The sequence below is a fragment of the Bos mutus genome, chromosome 13, assembly GCF_027580195.1.
Source record: "Bos mutus isolate GX-2022 chromosome 13, NWIPB_WYAK_1.1, whole genome shotgun sequence".
Taxonomy (NCBI): Eukaryota; Metazoa; Chordata; class Mammalia; order Artiodactyla; family Bovidae; genus Bos; species Bos mutus.
Window position 1 is genome coordinate 5008379 of NC_091629.1, and position 26080 is coordinate 5034458.

A 26080-nucleotide genomic window follows, 5' to 3' on the forward strand; every position below is an offset into this window, starting at 1 on the left:
CTGATACTGAAATACCAAATTGGGGGAAAGAATTCTGCAGAGGTGTAAGAGCATAAATAAGAGGCTAGGAAGGATTATAGACAATTTACATAAATAGAGTCTGTCCTGTCATTAAGTATCCTTTATGGGACTTGACATAGCTGACAAGACTGACGGTAGGCAGGCATTGATAACCTGGCCCCTCTGGTAGCACCGCATGCCCACCATAATTGTGATAGTCTGCAAAGACCGAATAAACTGCTAAAACACAGGCGATTCAAGCTCAAGGTGAGTTCAGACGCTATGAGCATCAAAATATATGGTTGCCTGCTAAAAAGCAGACATGCAAGAAATTAAAAATACAGCCCCAAAGGCTTAATGTTGCCTTTTAACTGTGCTCAAATTGATATTCATATCCTAGCTATCTGTCTGAAGTAGCCTGAGTTGATATAGCGAAGGTATAAACATATCTCCTTCAAGTGAGTGCTTCCGCAAATCCTGTTTTGATAAGGTCTTAAATCTGTTGAGATCAGATCATAAAATTCCCCTGCAGTTTCAGCAACTGGTAAAAACAGCGCTCACCAATTTTGTTCTTCTAATTTTGTATTCAGACAGTGTAACCTCCCTTCGTAAATCCCTTCTCCCCACCGTGGGCAGAAACCTGGGCACCATGTGATGTGTTAGCAACACTTCAAGTACAAATATTAAACTTGGTTGGTAAATTTTAATCTACCTTTTCATAATTTCCTGGCTTATGTGGACTATTTTTAGCATATGAGAGCTTAGAGATTTAGTGAGTAATAGGCTGTAATAACCGAAAACGCCAGACAAGAGTCTTTTCTTATTTAGAAACTTACCAGATAATAAGTTCTTCATCATTGGATATGACTTCCCCGGTGATGTGTGGAATTTGGGGCTGAGGATGGATGAAGGTGTGATGAACGTGACGTATTCCATCAAATTACATACAGAATGCATGCAGGTAGTCCCTGAAGAAGAGCCCTGTTAAGTCGATTCTTTATTTCGGATCGCAGAATCCCAAGTTGCTATTTAACTCAAGGAAATCTCTTTAGCAGGTGGCTTTTTATGGCGGGCAGGGTGTGAATGCTTACGCCACTGAGCCTGCCAAGTTATTATGAAACCCTGAGAAGATAAAATTGAGCAAAGAACCACCCGGTAGAACGTTTCAGCCCTTAAACTCTTATGTGATTTGCTGTTGATACAGAAATCTATCCTTTGAAGACGGACTCAGAGTGGAAACGTGCTCTGGAGAAATCTCTTATTGACGCTGCTAAGTTTCCTCTTCCAATGGAAGTGTTTAAGGTAAGATGTTGATTCCTTGCAATTTATCTACTCTTTTCAAGAATAAACCCTGTTTTAAGGAGTTGCCTGCCTCCCAGTACTTCCCGCTATTTAAAAAGCTACCTTCTTGATTGGTGTTCATTTTAACTGTTTAAAACGGTGTCTGTTCCATTTCGCTTGGTTTTATAATCTTCCCAAATACCCACGTTCCAAGATAATGCTTAGAACCTTTTTATTAAATAATTAATAAGTATATTATGAGATAATCCGAATCTGACTAAATTTTTTTTTTCAAGATTTACAGGTTTTTTTTTTTCCATCATATAAGATTATAGAAATCTCATTTTCACCTTCTCACTCCTTACCAAAGAAACCAAAGAAAATAGAGCAATCTAATTTTGTTATTTGTTTGATAAAAAAATGTTGTTTCCCATGATGGCTCAGACAACTCCTGGCTCTGGGTAACCAGATCCCTGACTTTGGTGTTAACCATGTCCTTGCCTGTCCGTGTCCTGTTACTACCTACCTATGTTTTCCTTAACGTTACACGACTTACTCTTGACCATGTACATGAGGAGCAAGACCAGCCCTGATTGTTGGAGGAGACGGCATTTTCTTGCTCTCTGGAGTGGAGATAGCCGGACATGGCCTGGGTGCTAAACAGGCCTCACCTTCCACTGAGTTTTCAGGAAAGTTACGTAGGCACAGTCCTGAGCTAACCTTGGGGAGCTAGTTGGATCATCAGCCAGACTGCATCCTGAACTGCAGGTGCTGGACATCCCTTAGTGAAGCAGATTGCAGTCCACGGCTTACAGTCTCTGCTTGTCCACCTCAGGTTCTCAGAACACACCCAGCACCACATTTCTGTGCAATGACTCGAACCTTCCCATCTGCTCTGGGCAGCGGGGCCTCAAGGGGGCCCTGGGACCTTCTGCAGAGCGTGGTCAGGACGAGTCAGGTGTCATTAACAATCTGGAGCTGGCTTACTCTGCCGTTTTGTCCTCAGGTTACGAAGATGATAAAATACAGCCCAGCCTCTCATACTGGCAGCCTGCCCTGCCCTCATCCTGAGGGACTGAAAGAGTTGTGGTTCTGTCTCTGTACGTCTCTGATAGCTTGGGTCTAGAATTCTAGGTCGGCTGTCCCTTTTGTCGAGAATCCGGAGTTACTCATTCTTCCTTTCCTCCTCTGGCACCGTATATTCTCTTTTTCTCCACTCTTCTGAAATTTCACGACGGTTGACCTGTATAGGTGTCTGTGTCCATCCAGAGTGCAGGGTACGTTGGGTGACCGCCACTCACGCCTTTTAATTTTGGAGGTGTTTCTTCTCAAGTCCTGTCTTCCGTCTCTCTTATTTTCTTCACCTGTGACTATGTGGATGTGGGGCTCTCAGCCTGGCACTGTAACTTTTTTCCCTTCATTTCAGTTTTTCGTCTTCGGCTCCGTCTGCTCTGCTGTCAGATGTTTTCTCCACTCACGTGTGCTGTTGTGTTTCCACGAGCACTTGTTTGGCATTTTTTTCTGTGACTGCTCCTGTTTATGGCCTCCTGTTCTTTCAGCCTGGAATCATGAGTGTTTCTTGTTGGAATTATTGACTTTGTCAAGTTTTTTTTTCTCCCGGAATAGTTTGCTTTCTCCATGTTGCTTCTGGTTTCTGCCATTCTCGCTCGAGGCTGTCCTTGGGTGTCTGAGAACCCTTCACCGTGCCCTGGAGTAAGAGGGAGATGTGCATGCTGAGGGCTGGCTGGGCCGTGTAGCAGGACCTCCTTTGTACGGGAGCCTCTTCTTTGTATGATGATTTTTTCTCTTTAGCTGATTTCCGAGGAGGAGAATTTCAACTTCCCACCAGGGGTTCAGGTCCAGCTGCCTGCGTTCTAGAAGCTGAGTAGCAGAAAGAGGGCTCGGGGTTTCCACCTTGAGTTTGTATGTACCTGCACCCACAGACTAGGGGCCACCTGCTTCATCCTCTTCACAGGAGACTTGGGGACCCCTGGTCTGTAGAGTTGGGGAGGGAAGGATGCCTGGGGTCTGACTGCCTCTCAGAAATCCCCCCACGCTTCTTGCTTTATCACCTTCCATTTACCCGCAGTTTGAGACATACCTGCTGTTACTGGTTTCTGAGCCTTCTGAAGGTTCTGCCCTGTTCATAGGACTGGGTCTCAGCTCTCCTGCAGGAGGCTTAATTGGCTCTGTTGAGTAAGTTTAGTTATTCCTTGTTCATGTGTGTTTTAGCTTCTCTTGTTTTTTTTTTTTTCTTTTGGCTGCACCGAGCAGCATGTGGGATCTTCGTTCCCCGATCAGGGATTGAACCCACTTCCCCTGCAATGGAGTCTTAGCCACATTCTGTCTTACTGGCCTGCCAGGGAGGTCCTTAGCTTCGGTTCTTTAGTTGCTGATTGAGTGGCTTTGTGTCTTTAAAAGACTTTACTATAATTTTGGTTAGCATCTAGGAAGAGGTGAAATTAATGTGGGTTTTTAATCTGCCATCTTTATCCGGGACTTCCCTTTTTTTAAAGGCTTGTAGCTTGGACTGTAGGGTAAAGTTCTCATGTCATTCATTCAGTGAAACATAACTCCTGGCCTATACTTTAAGTGGGAAAAGAATTTTAAATTCTTTTCCCACTTAAAGTATTACAGAATATTGAGCAGAGTTCCCTGTGCTGTACAGTCGCTGCTTTAAAGAGTAGATACTGAATATTTTCTGTTTTTCACAGGGCCTAAGGGTGTATGGAGTGGCAAGTCATATTCAGTAAATATTTCTCAAATATGGAATGAATTCTTGAACAGACAAATTCATTTTACTCGTTGATTTGAAATATTTTGAGTTAGTAATATATGAATAGTCACAGAGTCATTGGATATGCAGATTTATTGTTTAGAATTATGAACACCAAGACTCAAAATATATAAACATTAATAATTCTTATATATTTTTAGGAGATTCCCAGGTGGTGCTAGTGGTAAAGAACCTGCCTGTCAATGTAGGAGATGTGAAAGACATGGGTTCTAACCCTGGGTCGGGAAGATCCCCTGGAGGAGGGTGTGGCAACCCACTCCTGTATTCTTGCCTGGGAAATCCCATGACTAGAGGAGCCTGGCGGGCTGCAGTCCTTGGGGTTGTAAAGAGTCAGACATGACTGAAGCAACACAGCACACATGTATATTTTTAACTAATAATTAACTTGTTAGCTGTTTATTAAGTAGCTACTCTGCATAGTGCTCTTGACCCAGTTCCAAGGTTTCATAACTGTTTATATTTTTCTCAAAAACACCAGTTACCTCCTTCTCTCACTTTAATGTTTTCTATTAGAAACCATGTTATTTTCATGGAGTACCTGAGAATTGTCCTCATCCTCAGTATTTTGTTTATAATTAACAGTTGCTTTTTAAAAATTATTCTATTTTGGAGTATAGTTGAATAACCATGATGTATTAGTGTCAGGTGTACAGCAAAATGATTCAGTTACACATATACATGTGTCTGTTCTTTTTAAAATTCTTTTCCCACTTAAAGTATTACAGAATATTGAGCAGAGTTCCCTGTGCTGTACAGTCGCTGCTTTAAAGAGTAGATACTGAATGTTTTCTGTTTTTCACAGGGCCTAAGGGTGTATGGAGTGGGCACTTAATAAATAAAAATTGGCTGAATTGAAAATTCTGTGTTCTTAAGCTTATGAAACCCTTTCATAAATGTTACCTTTTATTTCAGTTTGGTGGAAAAGAAAGGGGAAATTTTCTGAACCAGACTTTGTATGCAGTGAATGTTTGTACAGTTAATTTTGAAATCGTGAGAACGACCACCGTGTTAGTTTCCAAAGACCGTTGTAATAACGTGCCACAAGCTGTGTAGCTGAAAACAACGGACATGCACTTTGTCGCGGTCGTGGAGACTGCAGTGAATACCCAGGTGTCGGCAGCGTGCCCCCCAGAAGGCTTTGAGGGAGAAGGGTCCCTGGAGTCTGTCCTCACTTCTGGGGGCTGCCCACGGTCCTTGCTGTTGCTTGGATGTGACTGCAGCCGAAGCCCAGTCTCTGCCTCCCTCTGCATGTGGCCTTCTCCCTGCGTGTCTGTCCAGATTTCCCCTGTGGGGTCACTGACCGTTCAGTGTGGGCCCGTGCTGATGCCTCGTGACCTCCGCTTCACTTGAGAGCAGCAGCAGGGACCCTTTTTCTGAACCAGGTCAGATTCGCAGGTTCTTGGTGGATGTGCCTTTTTTTTTTAAAGAGATGCGGTTCCACCCAGGACAACCATATTTCATGTATGTACAGTAATCTCAGAAACCACAGAGTAGTATTTTCTACTGAGTAATTCCACATGCATGGAGGTAAATTATTCAGATATGTTACATGGGGGCATGGGATGAGATTCAAACTCTCTTAGCAGTTGAATTAAAACAAGAGACAATTTATTGCCCTTGATTTGAGAGAGGACATTAAATGATTTTCGGATGCCATATTTTACTGAGAATTCTAACTTCCCTATTTGAAAAGTGCAGATAAATTTAAAAACGTATCTTCAGAAGAAACATAAATAGTTAATGAAATGAGTGCTAAAAATGGGGAAGGGATTAAAAAAATATTTTTTGTTATTGGAAAATAGTGAACTTTTGTTCTTGAAAACCAGTCTCATCATTTAGAGACCCAATAGATTTGATAAAGACTAATCCCAAAAACAATACTAATTTATTTGAGAGAAAATATTACATATATATTCCTGTGCTACAAATCAGCAAGGCCTCTCACTGGCTTTTTTTTTTTTTTTTTTAAACATTTTATGTTACCTTTGTAAGCCATCATATATTTACGATACATCCCACTGTCAGATAAAGTGAAATGCCCCAGTTTCAATGAAAACTTTTTACTTTTGTCTTCACAAGGGACTACCAGGCTGGGTTTCTCTTAAGAGTTTTTTTGTCATGAAAAATGAAGGACAGGGCTAAATCAGTTTTTGGCCAGTGATTTCTTACCTGCTTCAGTTCTAATTCAGGAAGTATGTATTAAAATATAAAGAGTGGATTTGAGGGAATTTAGTTAAGTTTTAAAAATAGGACCAAGGGAGACTAGACCGTAAGAATCTAATGATAATCAATGTAGTGTTTCATATACGAGACACTCATAAGCCTTTTATAATTACTGCTGCTTTTCATTTTCTGCAGTTCTTATAAATAAATCGTAATCTGCCATGGTGACCCCTCTTTTTGTAAATGTTAAATTACAGAGGTTTCACGGACAACTGCCATTTACATCAAAAAGACCTGCAAATGAGAAACAGCAGTTCCTAATTTGCCAGGTGATTGAAATACAGACCCTTTTTCCTTAGAGGAATACAGATGCTCAGCCCAGGAACAGCAGGGACTCTTCAGAGCACCTCATTCGTGACCACACCTCGTAATTGCAAGGGAAGAACGTTCTTTGAAATGTCACTAGGAAAAACATAAATACAGTATACTAACGCATATATATGGAATTTAGAAAGATGGTAACAATAACCCGGTGTACGAGACAGCAAAAGAGACACTGATGTATAGAACAGTCTTATGGACTCTGTGGGAGAGGGAGAGGGTGGGAAGATTTGGGAGAATGGCATTGAAACATGTAAAATATCATGTAAGAAACGAGTTGCCAGTCCAGGTTCGATGCACGATACTGGATGCTCGGGGCTAGTGCACTGGGACGACCCAGAGGGATGGTATGGGGAGGGAGGAGGGAGGAGGGTTCAGGATGGGGAACACATGTATACCTGTGGCGGATTCATTTTGATATTTGGCAAAACTAATACAATTATGTAAAGTTTAAAAATAAAATAAAATTAGAAAAAAAAAAAAAAAAAAAAAAAAAAAAAAAAAGAAATGTCACTAAGGTCCATTCTTCATTTTTACCTCTTGAAGAAGCGAAATTGTTTGAATACTCTTTTCCATTCGTTAACAGCAACAAAAAAAGCTTAAATCCTCAATCTGAAATGCGGAAGAAGCTATTTAGAGACATGCGGGAGAGTCAAGGGAGAGTCAAGGGAGCTCTAAGTGAAGAACTGAGGTGGGGGCCGGAAACGCCAGCGTGCTTCCCAGGTCAGGGGCCTCGGATCTGCCCCTACCCCCTCCTCGGTTTGGTAGTTCACCAGGACTCAAGGTTGCTATAATCACGGCTGTAGTTTATTACAGTGAGGGATCCAGCAGGCAAGGGGCTTCCCTGGTGGCCTGGTGATAAAGAATCTGCCTGCCAACCCTGGAGACGTGGGTTCCATCCCTGATCCACGAAGATCACACATGCCAGGAGTAACTAAGCCCGTGTACCACGACTATTGAGCCTGTGCTCTAGAGCCCAGGAGCTGCAACTGCTGAAGCCAGTGAACCCTATCTAGAGCCTGTGCTCTGCAGCAAGAGAAACCACTGCCATGAGAAGCCCATGCACCTCAGCTAGAGAGCAGCCCCGAGCTCCCACAGCTAGAGAGCCCACGTAACAACAAAGACCCAGCACAGCCAAAAACAAGTAAAATTAGGGAAGAAAAAAAAGCTTCCTTAAAAAGAATAAAAGACAGCTGGCAAAATCAGCAAAGACAATGAATGCAGTGAATGCTGGAAACCCCCCCACACACGCTTCTTTACCTAGAGTCCTCTTCCAGAGAAAGTGCACAGGATGGTCTTAATTCCTCCCGCAGCACGTTGGCCCAACATGTCCTGGGGGTGCTCGGGAGAGACTCAGGGTGTCGGGGCAGTCGTGGGGGGCAGGCAGTTGTAGGTGCCCTTTGCCCAGCAGGCACCCATCTTCCGGCCGCCTGGAGGGAAACTAGGGGTGTTGGTATACATTGTATGGTTGGTACAAACTGTGGGTGCAGTGGGCCACTCTTATATTTAGGGAAGACTTCACGTCCTTGTTGGGTCCTGTTAACCTGCCTCCTGACCCTGGAGGCAGGCCTTTCTCAGGCCTGCTTCCTGTGCCTGTTCTTGTCTGCACGCCTCCATTCCGCTCGTCTAGGAGCCTCTTGGCTCTGCTGGAAGGATCCAGAATCCTGAGTCCACTCACCCTTCACTGTGTCCGCCACCAGCACCCTAGTCCAAGCCACCATCCTCCCTGGACTCTTGCGTCCGTCTCAGAATTTGTTTCTGGGCTTGTTCACTCATGGCCCCTCTGCAGTCTGTTCTGAGAGCAGCCAGACGGATTGTTCTGAAACAGGATTCAGATCATGTCACTCCTCTGCTGTGTGGTTCCTGATCAGACCCCGTGTGATGCTGGGATCCCCACGTGCTCTCTGAGCACCTCTGCTGCTCACAGGCCTCATCAGCTCTGCTCTGCCACCAGACTCTGCCATCTGTCCGGGGCACAGAGATGCGCGTTCACAGGCCTTTGCGGTGATGCTCTACTTGGAGCGTGATTTCCCCTTCTCACCCCCCTCATTGTCTTCAAGTCTCTGCTTAAAGTCAGAAAAAGCATCCTCACGCCATCTCCCCAGCCTTGCAGCCTGCTTGGCATTTATCCCCTGATGCCGTGTGCATCAGGTTGCTTTCTCTGGGTCTGCTCCATTTCTTCTTCCTGGAATGTACGCTCCATGAGAGCAGATTGCTTCTATTTTCATGAGCTGGCGCCTTGAACACTTCAGCCATAGGAAGCACTCAGTATGTCTTCTTGAGTAGGCTAGTGAAGACATAAGTACAAATCTCTACTTGGATAAAAGTTCCCATCCATCGTGGCCGCCTTGACCAGCTTCCCATCAATACATGTGGCCGTGGTGGAGGTTAAAGGGGTTCAAGGTCGTGAGAGCTGAGGCTTTGACTTTGTCAGGACTCACAGCAGGTAAAAGGTGTGCCTGGTGGAGTGCTTGGATAAGACTCCCAGTCTCCTGGTGACGCCCTCACAGCTCAGCCTCTGTCGTCTCTGACTTGGGTAGCGGTTGAACGGATCCAAAGTTATGTATCTGTAACTGACAACGCGTTATAGATGTTAAGTGCCCTTGACATCTGTAAATAAGGGGCTTCTACTAAGGACAAAGTGGTAAGTTAAGCCTAGTTTGGTTTCATCTTAGGTGATGCCTGTCTCACTTTTCATTGCTCCTTGTTTTCCCATAAGTTCATGTTTGATAAACAGAGAGAAGGGACCACTGAGAAAAGGCTAATTGAGAAAAAAAGATACTCTGTGTGGCCATTGTGATTTTTTTTTCCCCACAGACACATAAAGACAGACATTCCGTGCACGTATTTCTTCACCGCTCAGAGTGTACAGGCTGTGCTCGTAACACATGGAACAATCCACATCTGGTATTTCTTTAGCTCTTTCCAACTTTGAATTATGTACCTGTTGGTGTGTTTGTCAACTTAACCCTTAGTTAAGACGAGAAACCCTCGTCTGTTTTCTCATCTGAGACCAAGGTCACAGGCCAGAGAGAGAAGGTCAAGAGTAGCCAAGAGAGCTTTCCTTTCTCATTCTGTCTGGTGTGGCCAAAGGGGTAAGAGACAGTGTGAACTGCTGTTACCACAGGTTGTCAGGTTACGGTTTCTATGGCGACCGACTTCTTTCCTTCTTGGGCAGCTAAATACAGCAACACCATAAGACTTGTAGCTGAATTTGGCCTTCAGGTGGGACCCTTGGATTCTTCCTGAATTTGCTCGAGGCCCCCTCTGTAGGGCCCGAACTTAATTTCTTGAGCATGACAGTCCCTGTTCCACCCAGCAGCATGTCTGATACCAAATAATGAAGCAGTACTTTGGCCACCTGATGTGAAGAGCCAACTCGTTGGAAAAGACCCTGATGCTGGGAAAGATTGAGGGCAAAAGGAGAAGGGGGCGGCAGAGGATGAGATGGTTAGATAGCATCACTGACTCAATGGACATGAATTTGAGCAAAGTCTGAGAGACAGTGAAGGAAAGAGGAGCAGTTCATGGGTCACAAAGAGTCAGATGTGACTTAGCGACTGAACAAAAGGTGTGACGCGTGGTGACTCTTTCTTTCTCGTCAACTAAAACCCAATGGTTCTTTGAAAGAGAGCCTGTCTTAGACAGCAGATCATGTTCTCACTGGCCTGGGGGCTGGAGCCCTGTGATCCTGCTGGTGTTGCTGACTTGACCTCAGAGTTTCTGCTCAGTGGTGGGCCCTGGGCTGCCCTAACATGGACTCCGGTCCTGCACACCCAGGCTTGGGAGCTCAATCTCTGCAATTCCCCCACTTTCTTGCTCTTTCTCATCTCTTTAAAGACTCAGACAGGACAGCCTCTCTGGGATGGTGAATCACATCAGTTTATGTAATGCTCGTCCTTTGCCACTTAGAGAAACCAGAGGAGGGGCTTGTGTGTGTTATTCTTCACATGTTCTGGGTTCTTGAACTGTAGCCCTTACCTCACAGAACTCAGAAAGCACAGTGGGGACAACCTGTTTTTACGTGTGTTGGAAAAAATCTTGTGAGACCTGCTAAAAAGGGCAGCTTGGTCCAACAGGAAAGGTAATGGTGAAAATCTCAAAGCCCAGTTGTGTCGAGAGTTCAGAACAAACATCACATAAACACATATATAACGAGTCAAAAAAAAACGGTAATGATGAAGGTATCTGCAGGGAGGGAATAGAGACACAGAGAGTGGACATGTGGACGCAGTTGGGGAAGGAGAGGGTGGGGTGAGTTGGGAGAGTGGCATTGACATATGTACACTGCCATGTGCAAGACAGCTCACTAGTGGGAAGCTGCTGTCTAGCACAGGGAACTCAGCTCGTCGTTCTGTGATGATCCAGCGGGTGGAACGGGAGGTTCAAGAGGGAGGGTTAGGGCTGACTCACTTCATTGTACAGCAGAAACCAACACAGCGTTTTAAAGAAACTATCAGTTCAGTTCAGTCACTCAGTCGTGTCCGACTCTTTGTGACCCCATGAACCGCAGCATGCCGGGCCTAGCTGTCCATCACCAACTCCCAGAGCCTACTCAAACTCATGTCCATCCAGTCGGTGATGCCATCCAACCATCTCATCGTCTGTCGTCCCCTTCTCCTGCTTGCAGTCTTTCCCAGCATTAGGGTCTTTTCACCTGAGTCAGCTCTTCGCATCAGGTGGCCAAAGTACGGGAGTTTCCGCTTCAGCATCAGTCCTTCCAATGAATATTGAGAACTGATTTCCTTTAGGATGGACTGGTTGGATCTCCTTGCAGTTCAAGGGACTCTCAAGAGTCTTCTCCAACACCACAGTTCGAAAGCATCAATTCTTTGGCACTCAGCTTCTTTATAGTCCAACCCTTACATCCATGTGACTACTGGAAAACCATAGCCTTGACTAGATGAACCTTTGCTGGCAAAGTAAAGAAACTATAATTAAAAAAAAAATAGTGAAGTCTGGATTGTGGGCCCCTGTGCTGTTGCCTGTAGGCTGCTAGGTAGTGTCTTGATTTTAATTCTAAACACTTGAGAATTTAGAAACACAGTCCATCTTGGCTATCTTTGCTGTGATTTGCCTGCTCAGGGAACTAGGATCCCACTTGCCACACTTCGTTGTTGGTTAGTTGCTAAGTCGTCTCCAAGTCTCGTGGCCCCGTGGACTGTAGCCCGCCAGGCTCCTCTGTTCATGCAATTCTCCAGGCAAGAATATTGGAGTGGGTTGCTGTTCCCTGCAGGGGATCTTCTTGACCCAGGGATCCAACCCATATCTCCTGCATGACAGGCAGATTCTTTATTACTGAACTTCTATGGAAGCCCGTAATCACTGTTTACCTATGTGTTTGTTTTCCTGTTTTTGTTTTGTTTTGTTTTGTTTTCTTACAGTGGTGCTGTAAGTAAGGTTGAATTTCTAGCCACTTACAGTGCTTTTGTGGTGTTCTAAGTATTAATCAGTGAAAGGCATTCTCCTTGCCCCTGTTGTTTTAAAACAAACAGGGTATCAGTTTGGGAACTTAACTTTGGAAATAGTCCTGCTACAATCACCTGTTATAAATCTTTGTGGTTGGGGTTGAAGTATGTAGTACTAGGTTTTCTCATGACTGCTTTTTGACTTGATTGAATGCAGGACTAGCTGATAAAAATTGGTATTTACAGCTGTAAGTAAAAAATGGAAATACTTATTAGTGTTCAGCTTATGGATTTTTTATTTTTTTAATAAAGACTTCGTTGGGTGAGTTTAATTAAGTGCAAATTGAAATATAATAATGCTATTGATTTAATTAATGCTGGCATCTTAATGTCCATTTTTAGATGAAACTAATGTAAAGAGGGTAATTATCTAATGACCATATGAGAACTAGGTCTTTGGTAAGACAAAAGAGGAACAGTATGATAAATTGCATTGGATTTTTTTTTTTAGCATAACAGAACATGCTGATGTGAATGAAGGAATTAAGGCCTAGGCCATTGTGTATTGATAATATATATGTGTAAGACTAATTAAAACCCTCCTTTGACTGTTCTGAAGCCTATTCTTAGAAATTATGCAAATTAAATGAAGCCTTTGAAAAGATGCTTATGCAATGTTTGAGGTCCCTGAAGAAAAAAAAAAAAAAAAAAAACTGGCATGTTGCAACTGAAAAAATTATACTGGGAAATGTTCTTTTTTTATTAATTAATTTAATTGGAGGCTAACTACTTTACAATATTGTAGTGGTTTTTGCCATACACTGACTTGAATCAGCCATGGGTGTACATGTGCTCCCCATCCTGAACCCCCCTCCCTCCCCATCCCCTCCCACTGCACTGGCTTTGAGTGTCCTGTTTCATGCATCGATTTGGACTGGTGATGTATTTCACATATGGTAATATACATGTTTCAGTGCTGTTCTCTGAAATAATCACACCCTCACCTTCTCCGACAGAGTCCAAAAGTCTGTTGTTTACATATGTGTTTCTTTTGCTGTCTTGCATACAGGGTTATTGTTACCGTCTTTCTAAATCCCATATATATGCATTAATATACTGTATTGGTGTTTTTCTTTCTGACTTACCTCACTCTGTATAATAGGCTCCAGTTTCACCCACCTCATTAGAACTGATTCAAATGAGTTCTTTTTAATAGCTGAGTAATATTTCATGGTGTATGTGTACCACAACTTCCTTATCCATTTGTCTGCCAGTGGACATCTAGGTTGCTTCAATGTCCTAACTATTGTAAATAGTGCTGCAATGAACACTGGGGTGCACGTGTCTCTTTTAATTCTGGTTTCCTGGTGTGTATGTCCAGCAGTGGGATTTCTGGGTCGTATAGCAGTGTTTTTGTGTATGATGTGCTAAAAGATTTTGATACTTATGTGCAAGGGGACTGAATTGCATATTGTTTTTTGCCCATTTTTTATATCCTCATGAGCAAAACTAGAACCAGAGGATTAAAGATTGAGGCTCAAATAGCCACCACTGAAGGAGATTCCTGGAGTATTTAATCATGGAACTGGGGCTGTAAAAGTTTGGTTTCTGGACAGGGAGTGAGGCACTGCTTTTCTTACATGAAAATCTTCACCGAGTACATTTTAATTGTGTCTTGTTAATTAGTTTAAACTCCCTCTCCCCCATGCCACAGTCTTCCTATTTTTGTATCATGTGGGGTGTATTTATCTATTTTTATCTATTTTATCTTTATCTATGAAGCAGGGCTGGCAAGAAGCTTTGGCTGTTTGGAGAACCTGTGATACACGTGTGCTAAATTGTAAGCGCTGCCAGCTCCTCAAGTAAATGGAGAGCAATCAGTAGGTTAAGATCAAGGAGGCACTGGGGAGATGAGGTGACCCTAAAATGTTCTTCCTTTCTCCCTGTCTTCTGCCTCTCAGTCAGTACTGTTCACCTCCTGTGGGCTAATACTCTGGCACTTGTCTATGTCATAGAGAACCTCAGTATTCACCCTGAAGCTTTGCTGCTCTGCCAGTGACCAATATTCAGGCAGCTCTGTGCAGTGTGTGCTCAGTCGTGTCTGACTTTTTGTAGCCCATGAGGCTCCTCTGTCCAAGGGATTCCCCAGGCAAGAATACTGGAGTGGGTTGCCAGTTCTTCCTCCAGGGGATCTTCCCGACCCAGGGATTGAAGCCGCATCTCTTACGTCTCCTGCATTGGCAGGTGGATTCTTTATCACTGCGCCACCTGGGAAGCCCGCTCTGGGCAGCAGTGTTTCTTAAATGGTGATATTTGATTCTTTCAGGTCATGCTTTTTTCCCCAGGCATAAGGGTCCCTTTAAAGATAAAGATGCCCTTTAAAGGCATCTCGGGGACCAGCATGTACCTGGGGGTGCTCTGAGGTTGTCTGATGTCCTCTGCCTCACAGGCGAATTAAAGGAAGACGTTGGGCAGAATGCCAAATATATTGCATTTTGTGCACACTTTTTTTCCAGGCTTCTTTATCATATCTCATTCACATCTCATTCATTTTCTAACTAAATTCCAAGATTCTCAGTGTTGGGAACCACATGTTTTTTACTTCATTCTGTACCCAGGTTAGCACTTAATACAGAGTATTGAAAATACCACCAGCAGGTTGGGACTCCTGTGGACTTGGCAGCTGGGCACGTTTCCTGGATGAACTCCATTTATCAGATGAACCCATCTGGGTTAGCACTGATATCATTACGACAGATAGGATTCGATGACTGATAACTTGTAGAGCATTGTAAGCATTTGCTGTATGCATTTCTTCAATCTCCATGCCTTAAAGAACATGAAAGCAATTAGTAAAAAATACTGGTTCATTGTTGATGAAGACCGATTGTATACAACCATTGGGAGGTAATTCTAGTGTCAGAATTTTATCTTGACAGTTTTTTCTTGAGCCATCAACAAGTGCTGTGAATTGACAGCAGTAATTGGAGGTTTGCAGAAAGTGGTCAGTATTAATAGCTATCACTTTTTAACCTGGCAATATCTGTCTTTGAAATAGCATCTTAGGAGCATATAGGTTGTAAATAAGGGTTTTATTTATTGTTATTTTTTGGCTTGCTTAACTGTTAGCAGTTGGAAAATGAAAAGAGCCATTTTGGTCTTTGCTTCTCAGTCTGTTCCATGGCTAATCACAGACGACTAGGTAATCTGATGGCTAGGTCATGTTCTTAGCGTCAGACCATGTAGATTTGAATCCTGGCTTCCCAGGTGGCTCTAGAAGTAAAGAACCCGCCTGCCAGTGCAGGCGAAATAGGAGATGCAGGTTCGATCCCTGAGTCTGGAAGAGCCTCTGCAGAAGGAAATGGCATCCCACTCCAGTATTCATGCATGGAGAATCCCATGGACAGAGGAGCCTGGCGGACTATAGACCATGGCATTGCAGAGTTAGCAGGCACACATGCATTCTCTTGTCAGCTGTGTGTCCTTGTTTAGGTAACTTAACCTCTATATGTCTTAGTTTCCTGTCTGTAAGATGGATCCCACCCCATAGTCTGCTGTGAGGGGAAATAATAATACAAGGAAGGTGCTCAGAAGTATTTACAATATGTTCATTGCTGTTACTGTTTCTCCCTGCTTGAATATTTTAATCCAAACCAAGCTAGTGTCAGTGCAGAGTCTCTGACTCTTCGGTTCAGTTGTTGCTCAGTCGTGTCCGACTCTTTGCGACCCCATGGCCTGCAGCATGCCAGGCTTCCCTGTCCATCACCAACTCCTAGAGCTTGCTCAAACTCTTGTGCAGCCAGTCAATGATGCCATCCCACCATCTCATCCTCTGTCGTCCCCTTCTCCTCCTGCCCTCAGTCTTTCTCAGCATCAGGGTCTTTTCCAATGTGTCAGTTCTTCTCATCAGGTGGCCAAAGTATTGGGGTTTCGGCTTCAACATCAGTCCTGCCAATGAATATTCAGGACTGATTTCCTGAGAGAGTGAAAGCTCTGTGGGTTTAGGAAAAATAAAGCTGATGAGGTTTGCGTGGGTTATGGAAGTTGATGTATATAATAATCTCTTTTACATTGTCATTCGACTGAAAATAAGATTCCCTGAAGAGCGATTGTTAAGGTAGGCTGGTAAGACAGCCCTTCAGTAAAATGAATGGTGTTTTACTTCTAATCAATATAAAACTACTTGAGGGCAAAAATAAAATGTATAGGCATTAATGAAAATGGGAATGACATTGCCAGCCTGTCTTAAAAGAAAGGGGATTTTCCATAAGCAGTTTAACCGGACTCTGGTTCGTTTGAATAAACAGTATTGCGTGAATGTGACAGGCACATCTGTAAATGTCCTGAGGATTTACTACTTGCTCCTCATTTCAGGAACAGCGTCATTCTTGATCCAGTAATTGAGAGGTGTGAAGGATTCTTCGGAGCTTTGCAGAGGCCAGGATGTATCTTTCAACCCTCAGTGAATTTCCCATTATCTCTCAGCAGATCATCAGTTTTCTGAATCATTTCCAGGGTCAGCAACACTTCCCTCAGTCTCTCCTTAGAATCAAAAATGATTAGCTGGTGTCTGTAAATGAACGCGTGTTCTCTGACTATTAATAGCCCAAGTAAATGGGCTCGAACTAAATTTGTTTTCCAATGAGAATATCTTTGCCTTTTCTCATATATTCATATGTATGTACATTTATTTGCACACACACTGAGCTCAGAAGGTCTGTATATTGGCTTATTTGGAAATGCACTGGCATTGAATTTTTTTTATCATAAAAATCTCTGTATTTATTAGGAGTGCTGAATGACTACTTCTGCTTTTTGGATCAGACCTAAAAACCTCAATGCAGCATTTTAAGACCCAGCCTCTCTAACTGAATTTACTGTTCCACCTTCCCAGAATCATTTCATTGTCATCCGAAGTCTCATGATTTTTATATTCAAAATTAAGTTTCACGCTTTTAAATCCCTGGACTGCCAGTGTCTTGGTGGTTATGCTTTTTGATGCTACAAGTGAAAACAGTATTTGTTCTGAATTTTTCTTCTAAGCCTGCGTCTACCATCGTTGTTCTCTGTGTGTCTCTTCCTTCCGCCTTTTACAAGTGCAGTTTTCACTGTGTGTATTCTGTGCATCATCCGGTGGCCTGGTCTGTGGTGAAAGCGAAGTGAAAGTGCTAGTCGTTCAGTCACGTCTGACTCTTTCCGACCCCATGGACTGTAGATCGCCAGGCTCAGGCTCCTCTGTCCATGGAATTCTCCAGACAAGAAAACTGGAGTGGGTAGCCATTCCCTTCTCCAGGGGATCTTCCCTATGCAGGGACTGAATCCAGGTCTCCTGCATTGCAGGCAGATTCTTTACCACTGAGCCTCCAGGGAAGCTCACTGGGTGGTGCCCCAGTGGTTTTTAGTGGATGCTGATCAAATGAATGGATGATGGCAGAACACAGAATTGGAATGGATATCAAGAAATCATGTAGTTCTGATGTTTCTCTGACTGAATTCCTTTGCAGTGTTGGAAGAGGGTGTTTGCTATACCAGTGCATTCTCTTGGCAAAATTCCATTAGCCTTTGCCCTGCTTTATTCTGTACTCCAAGGCCAAATTTGCCTGTTACTCCAGGTATCTCTTGACTTCCTACTTTTGCATTCCAGTCCCCTCTAATGAAAACAACATCTTTTTTGGGTGTTAGGTCATAGCAAACACCCTCTTCCAACAATGCAAGAGAAGACTCTACACATGGACATCACCAGATGGTCTATACTGAAATCAGATTGATTATATTCTTTGCAGCCAAAGACGGAGAAGCTCTACAAAGTCAGCAAAAACAAGACCGGGAGCTGACTGTGGCTCAGATCATGAGCTCCTTACTGCCAAATTCAGACTTAAATTGAACAAAGTAGGGAAAACCACTAGACCGTTCAGGTATGACCTAAATCAAATACCTTATGATTATACAGTAGAAGTGACAAATAGATTCAAGGGATTATATCAGATAAGAGTTCCTGAAGAACTATGGATGGAGGTTCATGACACTGTACAGGAGGCGGTGATCAAGACCATCCCCAAGAAAAAGAAATACAAAAAGGCAAAATGGTTGTCTGAGAAGGCCTTACTAATAGCTGTGGAAAGAAGAGAAGTAAAAAGCAAAGGACAAAAGGAAAGATATACCCACTGAATGCAGAGTTCCAAAGAATAGGAAGGCAAGATAAGAAAGCCTTTCTCACTGATCGGTGCAAAGAAACAGAGGAAACCAATAGAATGGGAAAGACTAGAGATCTCTTCAAGAAAATTGGAGATAACAAGGAAACATTTCATGCAAAGATGGGCACAATAAAGGGCAAAAATGGTATGGACATAACAGAGGCAGAAGATATTAAGAAGTGGCAAGAATACTAAGAAGAAGTGGCAAGAATACATAGAAGAACTATACAGAAAAGAACTTCATGACCCAGATAATCACGATGGTGTGATCACTCACCTAGAGCCAGACATCCTGGCATACAAAGTCAAGTGGGCCTTAGGAAGCATCACTACAAACAAAGCTAGTGGAGGTGATGGAATTCCAGTTGAGAAATTTCAAATCCTAAAACATGATGCTGTGAAAATGCTGGAAAAGGTCAGTTTTCATTCCAGTCCCAAAGAAAGGCAATGCCAAAGAATGCTCAAACTACCGCACAATTGCACTCATCTCACACGCGAGCAAGTAATGTTCAAAATTCTCCAAGTCAGGCTTCAACAATACATGAACCGTGAACTTCCAGATGTTCAAGCTGGATTTAGAAAAGGCAGAGGAACCTTAGATCAAATTGCCAACATCCATTGGATCATCAAAAAAGCAAGAGAGTTCCAGAAGAACATCTGTTTTATTGACTATGCCAAAGCCTTTGACTGTGTGGATCACAACAAACTGTGGAAAATTCTGAAAGAGATGGGAATACCAGACCACTTGACCTGCCTCCTGAGAAATCTGTAGGCAAGTCAAGAAGCAACAGTTAGAAATGGACATGGAATAATAGACTGATACCAAATACGGAAAGGAGTATGTCAAGGCTATATACTGTCACCCTGCTTATTTGACTTAAATGCAGAGTACATCATGAGAAATGCTGGGATAGATGAAGCACAAGCTGGAGTCAAGACTGCTCGGAGAAATATCAGTAACCTCAGATATGCAGACGACACCACCTTTACGGCAGAAAGCAAAGAAGAACTAAAGAGTCTCTTGATGAAAGTGAAAGAGGAGAGTGAAAAAGTTGGCTTAAAGCTCAACATTCAAAAAACTAAGATCATGGCATCTGGTGCCATCACTTCATGGCAAATAGATGGGGAAACAGTGACAGACTTTATTTTCTTGGGTTCCAAAATCACTGCAGGTGGTGACTGCAGCCATGAAATTAAAAGACGCTTACTCCTTGGAAGAAAAGTTATGACCAACCTAGACAGCATATTAAAAAGCAGAGATATTACTTTGCCAACAAAGGTCCGTCTGGTCAAAGCTATGGTTTTTCCAGGAGTCAGGTATGGATGTGAGAGTTGGACTATAAAGAAAGCTGAGAGTCGAAGAATTGATGCTTTTGAACTGTGGTGTAGCCTCTGCTCGCTAACTAAAGAAAAGCCCACACAGCAACAAAGATCTAGCACAGCCAAAAATAAATAAGTAACTAAAATTTTAAAAAGTAATTTGAAATTTGTAAGATTTCATTAAAAAAAAAAATGACCTAAAGAAAGTGAAAGTTAGATCTGAGCAGAAAAGGATATATTTTAAAATTTCCAAGTTCCTTTTTGAAATTTGGAGCTCATGTTTATTAATAAGGGATAGTCAATAGTTCATTTCAGTTCAGTCGCTCAGTTGTGTCTGACTCTTTGCAACTCCGTTGACTGCAGCACGCCAGGCCTCCCTGTCCATCGCTAACTCCCGGAGTTAACTCAAACTCTTGTCCATTGAGTAGGTGATGCCATCCAACAATCTCATCCTCTGTTGTCCCCTTCTCCTCCCGCCTTTGGTCTTTCCCAGTATCAGGGTCTTTTCCAGTGAGTCAGTTCTTCCCATCAGGTGGCCAAAGTATTGGAGTTTCAGCTTCAGCATCAGTCCTTCCAATGAATATTCAGGACTGATTTTCTTTAGGATGGACTGGTTGGATCTCCTTGCAATCCAAGGGATTCTCAAGAGTCTTCTCCAACACCACAGTTCAAAAGCATCAATTTTTTGACTCTCAGCTTTCTTTATAGTCCAACTCTCACATCCATACATGACTCCTGGAAAAACTATAGCTTTGACTAGAAGGACCTTTGTTGGCAAGGTAATGTCTCTGCTTTTTAATATGCTGTCTAGGTTGGTCTTAACTTCTTCCAAGGAGTAAGCGTCTTTTAATTTCATGGCTTTAATTTCAGTCACCATCTGCAGTGATTTTGGAGCCCAAGAAAATAAAATTTCTCATTGTTTCCTCTGTTTCCCCATCTGTTTGCCATGAAGTGAAGGTACTGGAAGCCATGATCTTAGTTTTCTAAATGTTGAGTTTTAAGTCAACTTTTTCACTCACCTCTTCACTTTCATCAAGAGGCTCTTTAGTTCTTCTTTACTTTCTGCCATAAGGGTGGTGTCATCTGCCTATCTGAGGTTATTAATATATCTCCCAGCAGTCTTGACTCCAGCTTGTGCTTCATCCATCCCAGCGTTTCTCATGATGTACTCTGCATATAAGTTAAATAAGCAGGGTGACAATATACAGCCTCTCCATACTCCTTTCCCTATTTGGAACCAGTCTCTTGTTCCATGTCCAGTTCTAACTCCTGATTTCTCAGAAGGCAGCTTAGGTGATCTGGTATTGCCATCTCTTTCAGAATTTTCCACAGTTTATTGTGATCCAAACAATCAAAGTCTTTGGCATAGTCAATAAAGCAGAAATAAATGTTCTTGTACAACTCCCTTGCTTTTTCGATGATCCAGTGGATGTTGGCAATTTGATCTAAGGTTCCTCAGCCTTTATAAATCCAGCTTGAACATCTGGAAGTTCACGGTTCATGTATTGTTGAAGCCTGACTTGGAGAATTTTGAACATTACTTGCTCGCGTGTGAGATGAGTGCAATTGCGCGGTAGTTTGAGCATTCTTTGGCATTGCCTTTCTTTGGGATTGGAATGAAAACTGACCTTTTCCAGTTCTGTGGCCACTGCTGAGTTTTCCAAATTGGCTGGCATATTGAGTGCAGCACTTTAACAGCATCATCTTTTAGGTTTTGAAATAGCTCAAGTGGAATTCCTTCACCTCCACTAGCTTTGTTCATAGTGATGCTTCCTAAAGCACAGTTGACTTCACATTCAAGGATGTCTGGCTCTAGGTCAGTGATCACACCATCGTGATTATCTGGGTCATGAAGATCTTTTTGTATAATTCTTTCCACCTCTTCTTAATCTCATCTGCATCTGTTAGGTTCAAACCATTTCTGTCCTTTATTGTGCCCATCTTTGCATGAAATGTTCCCTTGGTATCTCTCATTTTCTTGAAGAGATCTCTAGTCCTTCCCGTTCTATTGTTTTCTTCTGTTTCTCTGCACTGATTATAAGGAAGGCTTTCTTATCTCTCCTTGCTATTCTTGGAACTCCATTCAAATGGGTTGATCTTTCCTTTTCCTCTGTGCTTTTTGCTTCTCTTCTTTTCACAGCTATTTGTAAGGCCTCCTGAGACAGCCATTTTTTGCTTTTTCAAATTTTTTTTTCTTGGGGATGGTTTCGATCCCTTTCTCCTGTACAGTGTCCCGAGCATCCGTCCATAGTTCTTCACGCACTCTATCAGATCTAATCCCTTGAATCTATTTCTCACTTCCACTGCATAATTGTAATAAATTTTATTTAGGTCATGAAAAATCTAGTGGTTTTCTTTATTTTCTTCAATTTAAGTCTGAATTTGGCAGTAAGGAACTCATGATCTGAGCCACAGTCAGCTCCTTGTCTTGTTTTTGCTGACTTTGTAGAGCTTCTCCATCTTTGGCTGCAAAGAATATAATCAACCTGATTTTGATACTGACCATCTGGTGATGTCCATGTGTAGACTTCTCTCTTGTATTGTTGGAAGCGGGTGTTTGCTGTGACTGATAGACATGGATATTCGAGACCAGAATATAAATGACCTGCTTATGGTTGCAAATAATCCCTCAAAATATTCAGTTTCTTTCTTTTTTTTTTTTTTTTTTTGCAGTATTTTAAAGAAGAAAGCTCAAGAGTTTTCACATAGGTTGGAACAAAACCAGATAGGTTTGCACGAGTAAGAAATTTGTGTGCTTGCAACTGAATCCTAGTAGAAAAAATTGAAGTGTAGGAAACCTCAGTTGTGATTCACAAAGGAAAACTTGTTTCTCAACCTTTGTTCACTAAACTTTATTTTAAAATATTTTATTGTCATCAAGACAAAGTGTTGCTAACGGTATTTTAATGGTTTAAAAATGTTCATGTCATTAATATTTTATTTTCATCCCACATGTGACTACATATGGTTTTGCTGTGGTGATATTTCTTAAGTATGAACAGAGGGGAAGATGTTCAGAGGTTCACAGAGGCGCGCAGGGACTCTAGAAAGATGAGAGGGTGGTATGTACACAGAGTGATCCCCTTTTAACCTAGATGCACAGTTTAATTCAGGAGGCCCTGAAGTCATTAACAATAAGGATTTATTATAGAGTCCACAGCCTTGGAGAGAGAAGGTTGTCTGTGGACCACATTTCTGTCCAAGACTTAATGCTTTATTTCTAAGGGGCAGCAGGGCCCTCTAGACACCTATGAGTAAAATAGGACAGCAGGTCATTGGGGTTGTTCCGATGCCAAGTCATGTCCGACTCTTTGCAATCTCATGGACTGAGCATGCCAGCCTTCCCTGTTCTCAGTCTGTCCCAGAGTTTGCTTAAACTCATGTCCACTGAGTCCGTAATGCTATCTAACTATCTCATCCTCTGCTATCCCCTTCTCCTCCTGTCCTCAGTCTTTCCCAGCATCAGGGTCTTTTCCAAAGAGTCAGGTCTTCATATCAAGTGGCCAAACTATTGGAGCAGGTAAGGGACAGTTATTAGTGTAGGGTTCTTGTGCATTAAAGGGTTTCCACCCCAGCATTGGGAGTTGTGATTGAGCAACCTTCTGGTGGGGCTTGGAGCTGAGACAGGGATGGATGTGAAATTGGCTGAAGACTTCAGGTCACTGGTCAAGGTCACATGGAGAGTCTGGGACAAATTAGACATTTAGGATTAAAATATACACACTACTGTATATAAACTAGATAGATAACAAGGACCTACTATATAGCACCAGGAACAATATTCAATTTCTTGTAATAATCTGTAATGGAAAAGAATCTGAAAAAGAATTCACATATATTTGTATGTGTAACTGAATCACTTTGCTGTACACCTGAGACTAACACAGCATTGTAAATCAACTATACTTCAATAAAGATTTTTAAAAATCCACTTTACATTGGCAGATCAAAGGAAGTCATAGATCCCCGGCTGCGTTTGTACTTCTCACACCCAATTGATGTATTTAGAAACAGCAGGATTTACTTGCAGCTCTTATTTCCTCAGGGACACGCTGCAAAGACATTTATTTATCCACTGCTGTTTATAAAGACCGTGAGTTACGAGGTGACCTCCATCTTGGCAAGATAAATCCTGGTGGCCAGAGTCCCACCAGCCTCATCTGTTGCTGGGTAGCTGAAGCGGTTACTGAAAATGTGTTTTCTTGAGAAGACAGGAAGCCTCTGCTCACACACACAAGGCTTTGGTGAATTGTCTATAAAACTGCCAGGCACCTATTAAATGGGGGATGTAGCTCATCTTTATAGAGCAGGAGGCAGGTTCTGATTGGGTGCTGGGCTGTTTCGGGATGTGTTGTCTCCACATGTCCAAGGACCAGTATCAGTACCCATCACTGATACCCTGAATGCAGAGAAGACAAGCTGTATCCCCCCACCTGATCCTCCCCAAAGCCTGCGAAGTAACTCCAGTAGCAAGAGGCCACCTTTTCCGAGGCTGCCCCCGCTGTGTTTTAGATGACGGGTTGCTTCCACTACTGTGCTGCACGTCTGTCCATGATAGGAAAATCAAAGCCATGTGGTGTTTTGTTTTTTTTTTTTAATTGTGTAGTACAAATTTCAGCATGGCCACCAAGGCTTGTTTTTCTCTTGGAAAAACAATTAAGCCTGAAGAAAATAATTAAATACACAATGAAGTGAAGCAAAAGTCTCTCAGTCGCGTCCGACTCTTTGCAACCGCATGGACTGTAGCCCTCCAGGCTCCTCTGTCCCTGGAGTTCTCCAGGCAAGAATACTGGAGTGGGTTGCCACTCCCTTTTCCAGGGGATCTTCCCAACTCAGGGATCAAACGCAGGTCTCACACATTGCAGGCGGATTCTTTACCGTCTGAGCCACCAGGGAAGCCCTAAACACATGGTATCTTTCCATAATTAGAGGCTGGAGAGGGTTAATTATTTCAGTCTGTTGTAGGTCGCCCACTAAAACATTCAAAGGAAGCATCCGGACAGTTACTGAGTTAATTTACAATACAAGGTCTTTTTAACAGTTTCAGTCTTTTCCTTGCAGGACCATGCAGATTTGAGAAGCCATTTCTTCACAGTTGGGATGAAGCTAGAGACCGTGAACATGAGTCACATTTGCCCTGCATCCGTGACCAAGGTGAGCATCCATCCCCTGCTCCTGACCTCCACCTCTGGAGTGGATCGCATCGTAAGTCTTTCTATTCCAAGCCAACCCGAGGGAATAGGCTCGATGCCAAGTAAACCCAGGAAAGAGGGCTTCCTCTGCAGCCCAGCCCTGTCTTAAGCTCCCGTCTTGGTCACTTACATCATGGAGCGAGTTTGATCAGGTGCCTCCTCTTGTAACGGTTGGGTGAACATCACTTGTCCTCTGATAGTACAGAATGCAGACACTTGTGTCCTACAGTGACTTGGAGGAGATGCCGACGAGAAACTGAGTTTATAGCAGTGAACTCAGCCACTGAATATGTGCCACCTTCTCTTAATAGCCACATGACACTGAGCCTACCATTTGTGTGTGCTCATGAAAAGAACTGCTGATAAGTTTGCATATATAGTCTTTGTACTAATAATTGGGCTCCTCCTGCTACACTGATTATAGCCCATGTGATCTGTTTTGAAAATACTTGAAAATGGTGATAAGCAAAGTCCTATTTCTGGAGTGAGGGGGCAGAGAACACTTCGCTTCCTTTCTCTCATCTGCTTTCACTGATTAAAGGAAAAGTCATACATCTACAATTCGCAGATTTAAAATGAAAGTACCATTTCATGTAAAGACATTTTTATTAACGAACTGATAGTCTTTTAAGATTATAACTTCCCTTCCCCATCAAAGAAGTCTCAGTGAACTCACCTATCGTAACATCTAAAGTATGTGTTTCTACTTTAAATACACACACACATGTATACATACATACATACACACACACACACATACTATTTATTGGAGGAAGAAATGTCAACCCACTCCAGTGTTCTTGCCCAGGAAATTCCATGGACAGAGGAGCCTGGCGGGCTGCAGTCGATGATGTCACAAGTCAGACATGACTGAGGGACTGAGCTTATCTACTATTTATATCATTTTATAAATGGTGGAAGAATCCAGCACATTTAGATTCTAGCCAACATGCGTTTTAGTTCCATTAATATGACTGAAATGATCAACTTAAACTTTTTCATGATGGGACCACTTTAAGAATATATACTGAAACGGCAGTTATTGCTGCGACCATTGGGGTGAAATACATTTACTTCATTTGAAAGCTGTGCCAGTCTTCCTTCAGAGCATTATTTGTTCATCTCAAGGAATTAACCCTGGGTGCTGTTGTCTTTTCTTTCAGGTTTTTAACAATCATTTTTTTCAAGTGACTATTGATGACCTCAGACCAGAGCCTAGTAAACTCTCGATGTTGTGCCATGCGGACTCTTTGGGGATTTTACCAGTACAGTGGTGCCTTAAAAACGGAGTCAATCTCACCCCTCCCAAAGGTTTGTGTTTTGTGAAAATTGACAGCGTTTGGG

The 26080-nt window shown here is 42.7% G+C and overlaps 1 protein-coding gene across 3 annotated transcripts in view; it reads left to right on the forward strand.

Annotated features, from left to right (window-relative positions):
* SFMBT2 (Scm like with four mbt domains 2) overlaps nucleotides 1-26080 on the forward strand; it is a 177850-nt gene that overhangs the window by 85267 nt on the left and 66503 nt on the right. For all 3 annotated transcript variants that reach the window (XM_070380908.1, XM_070380909.1, XM_070380910.1), the window contains 3 exons: nucleotides 1205-1302; nucleotides 24606-24698; nucleotides 25900-26047. In XM_070380908.1, the coding sequence (XP_070237009.1) occupies nucleotides 1205-1302; nucleotides 24606-24698; nucleotides 25900-26047 (339 nt within the window). The remainder of the gene's footprint in view (nucleotides 1-1204; nucleotides 1303-24605; nucleotides 24699-25899; nucleotides 26048-26080) is intronic.